This window comes from Podarcis vaucheri (assembly GCF_965113315.1).
Source record: "Podarcis vaucheri genome assembly, chromosome: 2".
In the NCBI taxonomy this organism is placed as follows: domain Eukaryota; kingdom Metazoa; phylum Chordata; class Lepidosauria; order Squamata; family Lacertidae; genus Podarcis; species Podarcis vaucheri.
In genome coordinates this window covers 15604929-15617659 of record NC_138760.1, presented here as the reverse complement: position 1 = coordinate 15617659, position 12731 = coordinate 15604929, and the positions used below count along the sequence as shown (strand labels likewise).

The following is a 12731-nucleotide window of genomic DNA, read 5'->3' as shown; positions in this document are numbered from 1 at the left end:
TGATCTGTCAGGGTCTCTTTAAAGCACTAGACAGTTCACTTTCTTTATATAAATCCAGCAGACCCTCTTCTGGGTCTGCTGGATTTATATAAAGCTGGAAATTTTGCCACTGCTCTTACCGTTTGGGGTTTTGAGGCTTGCTGATGAGGATTGCTCTGGTCTAGGTTCCCTCCGCCGCCTCGCCTCCTAGATGGGACGCAAACTTCAGAGAGTTCCTTTTTTTAACGCTGCTGGACCTTGTCAGTTCTGCGTCACCCCCCGGAGCCTTTTGGGGGGTTGCGTAGCCCCCCAAAATTTCCTCTATCAGCTGCTGAACATGGAGAACCCGCGAAGCACACCCACAACGGAAGGCGGAAAAAACCGGAAGCCTCCATTCCAGATTTAATTCAAACTACAGCTTTTTTAAAAAATCTTTAAAGCCTTGAATGGCTTGGGGCCACGAATATGCACCTGCCCTAACATGGAGAGCTTCCTCTAGGTTTTGACATTCCCAGTCCTTTTTTCATAAAACACACACACACACACACACACACACACACCAATCAATCAATCTGTTTTTCAAGTTCTGGAATCAACGCTTATCTGCTTTTATTCTTTACTACGCTGGAAGTTTTTATTTTAGATTATCATATATGCCATTTCTATGTTGGAAGCTGTCTGCAGAGACCAATGTTATAGGGCAGTGTTTTATATACCGTATTTTTTGCTCTATAAGACTCACTTGTTCCCTCCTAAAAAGTAAGGGGAAATGTGTGTGCGTCTTATGGAGTGAATGCAGGCTGCGCAGCTATCCCAGAAGCCAGAACAGCAAGAGGGATTGCTGCTTTCACTGCACAGTGATCCCTCTTGCTGTTCTGGCTTCTGAGATTCAGAATATTTTTTTTCTTGTTTTCCTCCAAAAAGTAGGTGTGTCTTGTGGTCTGGTACGTCTTATAGACTGAAAAATACGGTATATTATGGGGGGCACATCTTTAAAGTTGTTTAATGTTACAAATATTATGCCTGAATTTTTCCTTTCAACTTGACAGCTCAGGGAAGATACCTAGCTTCAAAAATCATATAAAATCAACTCCTTTGCTATTTTGCCCTTGGAAAAAGGACTCTTTTTCCCTGCCACCTCACCAAGTGTGAAGACATATATACACACCTCCTACCACAGGAAATGCCCAGAGGTGACAATTGCTGGACTCAGAGTTAGCCAAGGGAAGCCAAATCTCATCACCAGACTTGCCTCAGGCTCCAGACATACTTTGGGTGTGTGGGTACGACATGTTTGCCTATGCTAATCTTATACTTGTGTGTTGCCCTGACATATCTGTCCATGCTAATCTTGTGTAACGCTCCCCTTTAGTGATGTAGCAATGATGTACTGATGATGCTGTGCAAACTGTATTCTGGGATATGGTGGGAGTTTTAAAAGTCAATGTCACCCCATGCTCTGGGTTCACTCGCTGCTGTTTGAACCTGTTGCGTGACAATAAAGAATCTAAGTCTACTGACTGCTGTTTTGCTCCAAATTACTTGGCTGGAACTTCCTTATTTTAGTGACTGCGTGGACCCGCGGGGGAATTGTACCCCGAAGAGCTGGGCTGTTGGATAGTCTCTCAACCCAGAATTTTCCTTAACAGTAGCAAAGACCCCTTGTTAGGCTGCAAATGAAGAAGCAGCAGAGCCTCAGAGAGAGGGAAAGGTTAAATATGTTGAGGTTAAAGATGGGTTCTTTAGGGACGCAGGTGGTGCTGTGGGTTAAACCACAGAGCCTAGGACTTGTCAATCAGAAGGTCGCAGTTTGAATCCCCGTGACAGGGTGAGCTCCTGTTGCTCGGTCCCAGCTTCTGCCAACCTAGCAGTTCAAAAGCACGTCAAAGTGCAAGTAGATAAATTGGTACCGCTCTGGCGGGAAGGTAAACGCCGTTTCCGTGCGCTGCTCTGATTCGCCAGAAGCGGCTTAATCATGCTGGCCACATGACCCGGAATCCGTACGCCGGCTCCCTTGGCCAATAAAGCGAGATGAGCGCTGCAACCCCAGTCGTCCACGACTGGACCTAATGGTCAGGGGTCCCTTTACCTTAAAGATGGGTTCTCAAAAAGCTGAAGACCATGGGCCAAATAATATATAATATATAATATATAATATATAATATATAATATATAATATATAATATATAATATATAATATATAATATATAATATATAATATATAATATATAATATATAATATATAATATATAATATATAATATATAATATATAATATATAATATGGTGACCACAGGTCTCAGCTACGATGGGAGAAACAGCCAATTTTGCTCACGCCTGCTGTGCTTCTGCTGTTGGTGGTTTCCTCCACTGCTCTGCTATTCCTCTCTAGGACAGCTTCTCGATCGATGCAGCAACCAGATTCAAAAGCAGACACCGGAGGAGCTAAAGAAAAGGACAATAGCCTGTTCTGAAAAGTAACCATTTATTAGAACCAATACAAGAAGTATGAAAGAGTGGGGATGAGGAAACACAGGGCAGAGGAGAGAGGTTTGTTTGTAACGCGTCAAACTGTACGACAAATAGCTCCTTCGCTTAAAAATCAATTTTTCACACTTTAAAAAACAGTGTAACATACATTAGTGGAGAATCAAAGAGCTTGGCTAAAACGTCACCACAAGGGAAGCTCACATGTACACCCCCCCTGCAAAGTTAATCAACGTTTTATTGTGGACGGCAGCGCATTACTGGGGTGAAAAGGGAAGAGTGGCCACATTGCCCCAGTAAGGCCTCCTTCCAGCGTTCACTGGAACTTTTAACACTGATCAAGTTGAACCTTGATATGCTTCACTTCCTTGCCCCACAGGAAACTCTCAAGGTCCTTTCACACAACTACTCTGCATGTGGCTGAGCTTGTTTTTTTCTGCTCGGATCTGACCAAAGTATTCATGTTGTCTGAACTGTTTGCTATAAAGCAAAAGCTACAACTTTACAGCCTCTCTCCGAAAGGCTTCACAACAGGCTTCAGTTTGTTGTGAACGGGTTCAGGCAACCTTATGCACCCAAATGATGCCTGCATCCAGGCAAGGTGGAAAAATAAGGAAATGCAGTGAACCACCAGATTTCGTTTGAGAGCTGGCTTTGGATTTTGAAGTGATGACATAAGGTATTGTCTTGTATGTCTCTCTTGTGCAGCTAAAATTCACTTCTTTGTGACCTGTGGTCTTTGTTTCTGATAAACAAGAAATTCAGATCTGGCACAAGAAATTTAGGATCTAGCTCAAAATGGTTAAAATGCTTTTTTCAAAAGGCTCAGATAACAGGAATCGACCATATCCAAAACACAGCCTGCTATTCTGCTGTAAGCTAAGCAGCAAGTTGCAAAGCCTAAAGTTGTTGCAAAAGTTGCAGGTAAAATCTAATGCTCTCGTTCACAAACAGAAGGCCTCTCCAGTTTTGGGGATCCAAGAAAATTCAGATCGTACTAGGTGGATGCCCTGCTTCTCCCCTTCTGCTGCCTTCTACACTGTTCCCCACTAAGGGGACGCGGCAGTGTCATTACAGTGCACGTTGCCAAGGAAAGATTTAGATGCCACCCCAGGTAAAAATTAGACCGTTAATCAAAAAATTAATGAGTTTAATTAAAACAAAATTAATTTTCTCTCTCTGAATTTTATTTCATTATTCTAGGCGACTGGGATAACAATTCACTTCTTGACAGCATGCTAAGAAGAAGATGCGAAAGAAGACTGCACCTGCAAATTGAATGTCTCACCATGAACTTAATCCATGATGAATACAGAGAGGAAGTACTCAATTTAAAGGCGGGGGGGGGGGATCTTTTAGAGTTCTTTAAAGCCCCAAACAGACATGCACACATGCACACCATTTACAAACCTCTAATAAAAGCCCAGATCTAAAATTCAAACCTCCCCCATCAACTCATCAGACATACATTTCCCCACAACTTCCTAATGTAAGACACCAAAAAAGCTAACATCAAAATGCCTTTGTTTTGCCACTGAAACATTGAGACCAGGAGCTAAAGAGGAGGTAGGATCATTTCAGAAGCCACTGAAATGCAGCATGAATGGCTTAGAGATCCTAAGATGTTTTCAATCAGCTGGCAAGTTCTATACACCTTGCAGGAGGTTCAGCTGACTGGAGGGAACTGGGGCGGCGGGAGTCGGTCGCATGGCTGGTACCCAAGAATCCAGCCACGCTTTTGGGATATATTTAAAAGAGCTTTCTCTTTTTTAAAAAAGAAGTGTCTTTCTGAACAGTGCTGCAGCATATCATCAGTTCACGTTGTGAAACTCGCTAAGGTCTACTTCCTTACATTTCTGCCTACTGAGAAGATTAAAAGGGATTTTCGGTTTCTCTCTCTTAGCAGGTTAGGCAGCTGACCCATTTTGTGGGTATGTTTAGCTTGGCAAGGGAGCTTTAAGTACCACATACCATGTCCAACTGTGACGGGGGTTGTGTGCTACCTCAGACTAAAAGCGCATTTTTAAAAAAAGTTGAGAGAGGAAAAACAGAATGACATTCGAGTTATTTTAACTTTTCTCCTCCCTGGAAAGCTGCATACGGGAGTAGATATTTAAAAACACACATGCAGACCAACAAATGCACCGCTGAGAAACTGTAGCACAAATACTTGCAAGGAAGATAAGTGCTAGCGTGTTTTGCTTGAAATGGTTTTAATGCAGTGGTATTGGGCAGTGGTATTATCAAATACCTACTAATTTCCCCAACAGATGTCTTTGCTTTTTTTTTTTTTTTAGCCTGACACACAAGTGCTTATAATCACCAGAAGTCCTCATTTTCAGCTCTAGAGAGAAACATCTATTAGCAGCAGCTGGCAAAAAGGATAGTGTTTATGCTGCAACGGGGTGGAGGATAAAGAAAATATGTGCTTCTAGTGCTCTCAACACTGTTCCCACGAGGTTTACAGGGGTAAGGGGCGGGGGGAGCACTGTTTGATCTGGTGGAACTGTGGGGTCTTTTACAGAGAGGACCTGGGAATTATCCTTATGAAGGGAAGGCTCTCTTATTTAGCCTGCGCCCTACTGGCAGGATGTCCAGCTGTAAGAGGTCAGGGCACCTGACCCTTTGACAGTTGTGTGGAAGAGGGAATTTCAGCAGGTGTAATTGGTTAGACGATTCACTCTTCTACACAGCTATCACAAGGGACAGGAGCCCTGTTCTGTTTTGCAACTGGCCACGCCTACCTGAACTAAACACACCGACCTTGGCCCATACCAGGCAATGTTGCTGCTAGAGGCTTGGCCTAGGAAGCTAAAGAAGGTGGCCACAATATGGAAACTCAAAGTTTCGATATTGCAGATTTTGGTCCACAGAACCAGTGGTGTAGCGTGGGGGGAGCTGAAGGGGCCATCTACCCGCAGACAGTTTTTTGGGGGGTGCCTCAGCTCCCGTTGCTCAGTCCCTGCTCCTGCCAACCTTGCAGTTCGAAATCATGTCAAAATGCAAGTAGATAAATAGGTACCACTCCGGCGGGAAGGTAAACGGCGTTTCTGTGCACTGCTCTGGTTCGCCAGAAGCGGCTTAGTCATGCTGGCCACATGACCCGGAAGCTGTACGCCGGCTCCCTCAACCAATAAAGCGAGATGAGCGCCGCAACCCCAGAGTCGGTCACGACTGGACCTAATGGCCAGGGGTCCCTTTACCTTTTACATGGCACCATGCCCCACTGTGAGCTGTTGCAACATGTGTGCACCCTGGCCCTCCCTGCGAGCCCAGTGCTGCTTGCAAAAGCAGCAGTGGGCTCGAAGGGAGGGCCGGGGCGCACGTCTGTTTGCAGTACCCCGCAAGCCCTGCCTCGTTCTTGCAAGTCTCACAAAGCGATGCTGGGCTTGTGGGGTGTCATGAGCGCGCCCCACTTTGTAGCAGTGGGCAGGGATTGCTCCGGTGGTGCACCCCACCCATGGCTCCACCCCCACAGTGTGCCCTGCGCATGCCCCAGTGGCAAGCGGGGAATGCTTTGCCACTGTGCAGAACTGCAGAACAGGAAAGATGTTCCAAACGGCAGACTGCAGTTTGTTCAAAGCTTCTACTCTGCGGTGGGCTTAGATGTGGTCCCTTGCTGTGGACTCCTGATACCTCTTTACTTCTTTGTCCACTTCCCCAAACTGCAGACCACATGAAGACAACTAGTGGCAAAGAAGAAGGTGCAAATGGGACTTCAGAGGCTGAGAGCTGTTTGCTGGCTGATTAAGGGCATCTAACTCTCAGTATTGCCTTCCCAGATGCAATTCTTCTTCCTATTCCTCAGTCCCCCCCCTCCCATCTTTTTTGTTTGTTTGTTAAGTAGAAGGCAGAAGCTATAATGAATCACAGCCCCCACCCAAGATGGTGAGCCTCACACCTGTAATGCCTTCAGGTGCATAAATAAAATTTGGGTCATTCAGCAGCTTTATTTTTCCTGCTGTTTTAATTCAAACAGATGGCTAACAACAAAAGCAATAATAACGAAAATAAGATGATGGGTATTTTAAACCATTTGTTCTTTCCATCTTTACAGAATACAATGCAAAAAAAAAAAAAAATTATCCAACTGGCCAATTATCCAACAGTTGTAACTAGGGAATGGGGATGGGGGGGGGGGAGAGAGAGAGAGAGAGAGAAGACAGCTTTCTGTGAAGAAGTGTAGGGAAACAAACAGGAACTCCCCCCCCCCCCTTTAAAGTAACTATATTCGAAGATCAGAGCCTTCTCAAAGAACTCTCCAAGTGATTATTTGTTCACGGTGCAAAAGTGGCGCAGATCAAATTAAAGTGGAGTGTGAAACCCATCTATCCTAACAAATCCTGCTTAGCAGCTGCTATATTCTGCCTGTTCAACATGCATGTGTTTTGGGGACTGAGTGAAGAGATGCCAAAACACAGAAATGCTGGTGGAGTCAGAAGAGATGGGAGATGGGCAAGTCTCTAGTGGCACAAGAGTTACAAGCAATAGCACCAAGTCAGCTCCTGCCACCACACCATATCCAAACCATCTACAAGAAGCGGTTCTTGACAGTGTGACAGGGCTCAGCACACAGAGGCACAAAATGGAATGATGCGGAACAGCTTTGACTGTCTGCTGTAGGAAAAGACAAAGCTGAAAACCTCACAACGCCAAACTAAACGAGGAACTGCCACCAGGCTTGGGACTTGCATTGGTGCAAACACTCTGTCTCACCCTTCTCCCCTATAAAAAGCAAGACGAAAGTGGTTGGGAGAAGAGGTGTGCGTGTGGGGCAGGCAGGGAGCAAAAGAGTTAACTACTAGACCCTGAAAGGAAATTAGCAGGAAATGCAAGGACTAGTGGCATTTCACTTCCCAGGCAGAAGGCTAGCCTACTTCACACTGATTCTTTTGCACGCTCCCATCAAGTCTCTTACAAAGTTGTACGATGCTTATCTGTCCTTAGGTATCCAAAAGTGAAGCTGGTGAGAAGCCAGCAGCAATCAATGCTAATACTGTCAAGCTTTCCCTTTTAGTGCCGGGAGTTACACCAAAATCTGTCTGCAAAGAGGGAAGATGAAGCTATTAGTGAGTGTCAAAACTCTCTAAAGGGCCCTAATATACTACCTATATACTACACAATACAGACATTCCATGTGAAAAAACATGCATGGGCATTGTCACGAGAGAAGGGCACGAAGGAGGGGAAGACTGCTACCTGCTTTCTGTGACTTAGTCCTCCAGCTGCTCACCATATGGAACAAGATGGGGAAATCAACTGCCGAAAGGACTTCTAAGGGTTAAACAATCCCAACACCCTCAGCGTGGAATAATTACTTAGCCGCCAGATTGCTGGTGCGGAGAAATGGGATACTTTTCAGGGGGCAGCCAAGGAGAGACACAAAAAAAAAAGTGGCCAATTTTCTTTTTTAAAACAAACAAACAAACATACCTGGGGTAAATGGCGGAAATAAAAGAGTTTGCCCACATCTCACAGCAGAGGTTATTATGTCAGAGATGCCTGCTGCATGTGAAGAGAGCTATCCGAATGACGAGAGAGCCCAGAAAATAATCCAATTTTGGAACCATGATTTCCAGCTGCCTTTGGAATAGCCACAACAAAGAAGGCTCTCCAGTATGGCACAAAATTTGGCTGGGCTGCTAGTCCTATCCATGTACTGCAAGATAAGAAAAACAAAAGGAAAGAGGTGGTAGGATACTAGATTTTGATTGCATGAAAGGACTGGTTGGAAAAGGAGGAAATTGTCCTTGCTAGCTAATTAGTTTTTAATGGTTGCCTTCCCAAATTACCTGCTCCTGCCCTGCAGCTAGAAAACTGAGTGTTGGCTGAGTGGAGCTGGTGCAAGTGACATTGGCATTGGGAGTCAGGATGAAAACCGGTACCCAGCATCCTGGAACCCAATTCCAGCAAAACGTCAGCAATTCCTAAAACAACGAAACTGGCCCCATGATGTCCTGGCTTGAGAATTATTTGGGTAATCTCAGAATCCAAAGAGTGTTCTGAGTCAGATAGGTCTTCCCGGTACCCCCTGTCAGTTTTACAGTCTTCATATAGGCCAATGGGAAACAATAACCCTTCACTCTCAAACTGATGCAAAAGTGAGGAACCCGGGGGGGGGGGGGCAAATGGCCTGGAGACTCAGAGGGATTTCAAAGTGAAAACAGATTTTTTGGGGGGTTGTGAGATAAGGGGAACAAGGAACACACATACACGCGCACACACACCATGTCAATCTTTTGGAGTGAAACCGAACGTGACTCACACCATTAATGTTATGGCTAACCCAACCAATATCAACATTTCTCCTGTGGAGCACAGTAATAAGCACATTTTCATGGATGCATTTGGGTGGAGGGGAAAGGAGGGTGGATATGTACAACTATGGACGGACAGAGGACCCTGGCCACTTTAGCTTTTCACTGCTTCCCGCTCTTTGCTTTCGGCGTCTTCTGGGTATGCGTGCCAGGTCAGTCTCTCTTCATAAAACGCTATCACAATTTGAGGGCACTTGACGTTGGCTTCTTTCGCTAGAACCAGGTCAGCCTCATCCGTGTCTTTCCTGAAGAGGTAAGCGAGGACAACAAGAGAAGGACTCGTCACTAGTTGATCAAGCAGTCACACACCCCCCCCCCAATTGATTGGTACATGAAAAAAGGGGAGCTGGGCTCAAGTAACCTGCCTGAAGGAAGCAGCACCAGAGTAGGAGAAAACATATGCCGGTATTTAAGCTTAATAAAAAAATTCCTTCCAGTAGCACCTTAAGAGTTATTGAAGCCCCTTCGCCACGGCAAGGCAGTGATGCATGAAGGGACATTCCATGGACTGCAAGAAGATCAAACCTATCCATTCTGAAGGAAATCAGCCCCGAGTGCTCGCTGGAAGGACAGATCCTGAAGCTGAGGCTCCAATACTTTGGCCACCTCATGAGAAGAGAAGACTCCCTGGAAAAGACCCTGATGTTGGGAAAGATGGAGGGCACAAGGAGAAGGGGACAACAGAGGACGAGGTGGTTGGACAGTGTTCTCGAAGCTACCAGCATGAGTTTGACCAAACTGCGGGAGGCAGTGGAAGACAGAAGTGCCTGGCGTGCTCTGGTCCATGGGGTCACGAAGAGTCGGACACGACTAAACGACTAAACAACAACAAACAACAAAGCACCTTAGAGACCAACTAAGTTTGTTATTGGTATGAGCTTTCGTGTGCATGCACACTTCTTCGGATACATTGAAGCTGTCAATGGGAGGAGGAAGGCAGCTACTGCAACCCCAGTGGTGTGTGTGTGTGTGTGTTGCATACATTAATTGTCAACTAAGGGACTTTTTTTCAGGGAAGAAGCAATTTATAAACAAAATATACATATGCAATACTTATAACAGGCTGCAAGTGTCGACAGGCATAATCAATAAATGAATCAACTAAATCTTTAGTTGATTAATGGGAGCAATTTTAAATCAATGAGACTGAATTAAAGCCATCCTTGTTTTACATTTCAAGGTGATTTGGTTGTAGTATCTTTTACAAAACGGAAGAAAAGTTTGGGGGCAGGGAAGAAAAAGAAAAATATTGAAAGGTGGCCTTTCCTATTAATTAGGTTGTTGTTGTTTTTTATTATGTATTTTGTGTTTTTATATCTTGATTTTAGTCTGTGAACCATCCTGAGACAGGTTTAGGGCAGTACAGTGGTACCTCGGGTTACATATGCTTCAGGATACATACGCTTCAGGTTACAGACTCCGCTAACCCAGAAATAGTGCTTCAGGTTAAGAACTTTGCTTCAGGATGAGAACAGAAATCGTGCTCCGGCGGCGCGGTAGCAGCAGGAAGCCCCATTAGCTAAAGTGGTACTTCAGGTTAAGAACAGTTTCAAGTTAAGAACGGACCTTCTGAACGAATTAAGTACTTAACCCGAGGTACCACTGTATATAAATTCTAATTCTAATAATAATAATAGCTTTTGTTCATAAATGGCTAATTAAACTTAAATTTCCTCCAATATCACAATGAATTGATTGAAGCACAGATGGTTTATCAACTTAAAAAAAAAGATTGACAACTCTCATTATCTACTACTTAATGTCCTGGTCAGCAACTGGCTTTCTGGAGGACTCTTTGAGGAGGGAGCAAGGGATGGCTGCCAACCATTTATTTTGCCACAGTTGCCTTTAATCCTCTAGGTTGATTACTGGAGGGCCATGTTGGCATCTCCTAGGGTACCCAATCTGACACAAGTGCTTCCAGTTGCTGAACCCAATCCTAGTGCAGTAACACTGATGTTCTAACCAGTGTTTGAATGCATACTCAAACAGAAATCTCTGCATTTCTCCCTTTTTCCTGCTCTGATCGAGGAGGGGCACAAACACAATTTTCTCTGCTGTACCCCTTCTCCAAGAGCTGACTTTAAGATTAGGGCTGGGTTGCCAAAAGAAAGCAACACTGTGCACTTCTTTCCCCATCAAAAGGATGGGAAGAGGGGAGAGGAAGCAACAGAGCAATGTCTCGCCCTCAATCTTTCTAGGAATTGTACAGTTATGGGTAGGAGTCCAACATTCAATCAATTAATTGGTTAGATCAATCAATTAAAAATACTCCAACTGGTTAAAAATGTGCATCTGTGCATTACATACAGCACAACCAAGCACACACTGCAGGAAATACTATTGGCAAAAATTGAATGATTCTTTCAAGCCTGATTGCAGCAGAGGAAAGGATTATCTGGGCACATGTTTGCCCAGGAATGCCATGTTGGAAACCCCTGATTTAAATCAAAGGATGTATGGTTTTCTTTTTTGTTTTACCCCTGTGCAAATGTAATTGATTAATAATGAATCCCTGATTTTATTTTTTACACCACCCAGAAAACTATTCCTGTTGAGCAACTGATAAATGGTTGACTAAGGTAAATGGCAGCCCGAGTTTGAAATGTTTCCACCTAACATTATAGGGGCTAATAGGGGCTAAATACAGTACAAAAAGGGGTCCACTTTTCCTGGATCTCTAGAAGCATAGAATTTGGCTCCTGTACTTGTCCACACAATCGTTTTGAAATATTGAAAACTGCTACTATAAGCAAACTTTTTAGTTATTTTTTTCAGCTTAACTTTGTTTCAATTTATTTACGCTTAAAATGTTGTGCTTCAAAAGGTCAACTCCCAGGATTTTTCTTTCTTTCTTTACTCTATTGGCAGGACTGGAGGCTTGCACTGTATGTTAGAGATTCCTATTTTAAAATGCATTTCCTATTTTAATATCTCAAGGTAACTGCATGCAACCGATGAAGAAATCATATAGTAGAATGTACAACTACACGAGATGAAATGTAAGCTTGCTTTGTAATCTAGCATCTTTTTTTTTTTAGAAAATAGGGATAGGCAAAGGCAAAACAGAGGTAAGGCAAGGGTATACAAAGAGGACAATTTAGCTTGACCAGTATACTAACAATAACAAGAACAGAAATGGGCAATATAGCCTGGATGTCCATCCACTCTCATTTTCTATGCCTTGCTTTGAGTTTAAAAGCTTCTGGTGATAACTGAGCTTTCTGCAAAGGCATTACAAAGTTGCTAGACATTGCGTATCTCGTGACATTTACTGGTAAAGGCTACCTAGCACAGATTAGGGCTACAAACTTTTTAATTAATTAACTGGTGCAATCAACTCAAGACTTCATTACCAGTTAACCTCCACCCTCAACACATACACAATGGTATTAGTGAGAGGCTATAGCAAGTAAACAGTCTGGGACTGTTAAAGGTAAATTTGATAAAGGTAAATTTGCAGACTGCTTTTCCTTGTGTCTGTGCCCAGCATTAACAGTTACGCCCTGGGAAGCAAAGGTTTTCATGACAGTCGTCAGAAACTGAAGCTGGTAATCCTGACTTTTACTTGCTTTTTATTATTAAGCTGATGAAAAATAAAATATTGACAAACTGCCTTTCCTTAAACAATACATTATTTATTAATTTATAAGCTACTTCTCTTCGCTTCAAGATCCCCAAAACAAAACAATCATTCAAGTTTTACATTTTGTCAATCTAAATAATATACATATTATTGGTGAGCATTTTAGGTACTTTTTACTCGTTTTTAATATTTGTTTTCAAAAGTCACTTTGAGTTTACCTTTCTGAGAAAAGCAATAAATATAATATGCAATTATAGCAAAATATTTATGAGTAGATATAAGGTGCACTGTTAAGTCCCAACTGAGTGCAATTCAGTAAATGCAATTCCCAAGTAAATGGGTACAGGATTGCAACCTTAATTC

General features: G+C 43.4%; 1 protein-coding gene across 2 annotated transcripts in view; it reads right to left on the bottom strand.

The window, feature by feature from the left end:
- Nucleotides 1–2446: 2446 nt before the first annotated feature.
- CBX5 (chromobox 5) overlaps nt 2447–12731 on the bottom strand; it is a 54267-nt gene continuing 43982 nt past the window's right edge. The window contains exon 5 of one of the 2 annotated variants that reach the window (XM_082212917.1): nt 2447–9027. In XM_082212917.1, the coding sequence (XP_082069043.1) occupies nt 8877–9027 (151 nt within the window). In that variant the 3' untranslated portion in view covers nt 2447–8876. The remainder of the gene's footprint in view (nt 9028–12731) is intronic. The other variant, XM_082212918.1, reaches the window with a different exon arrangement.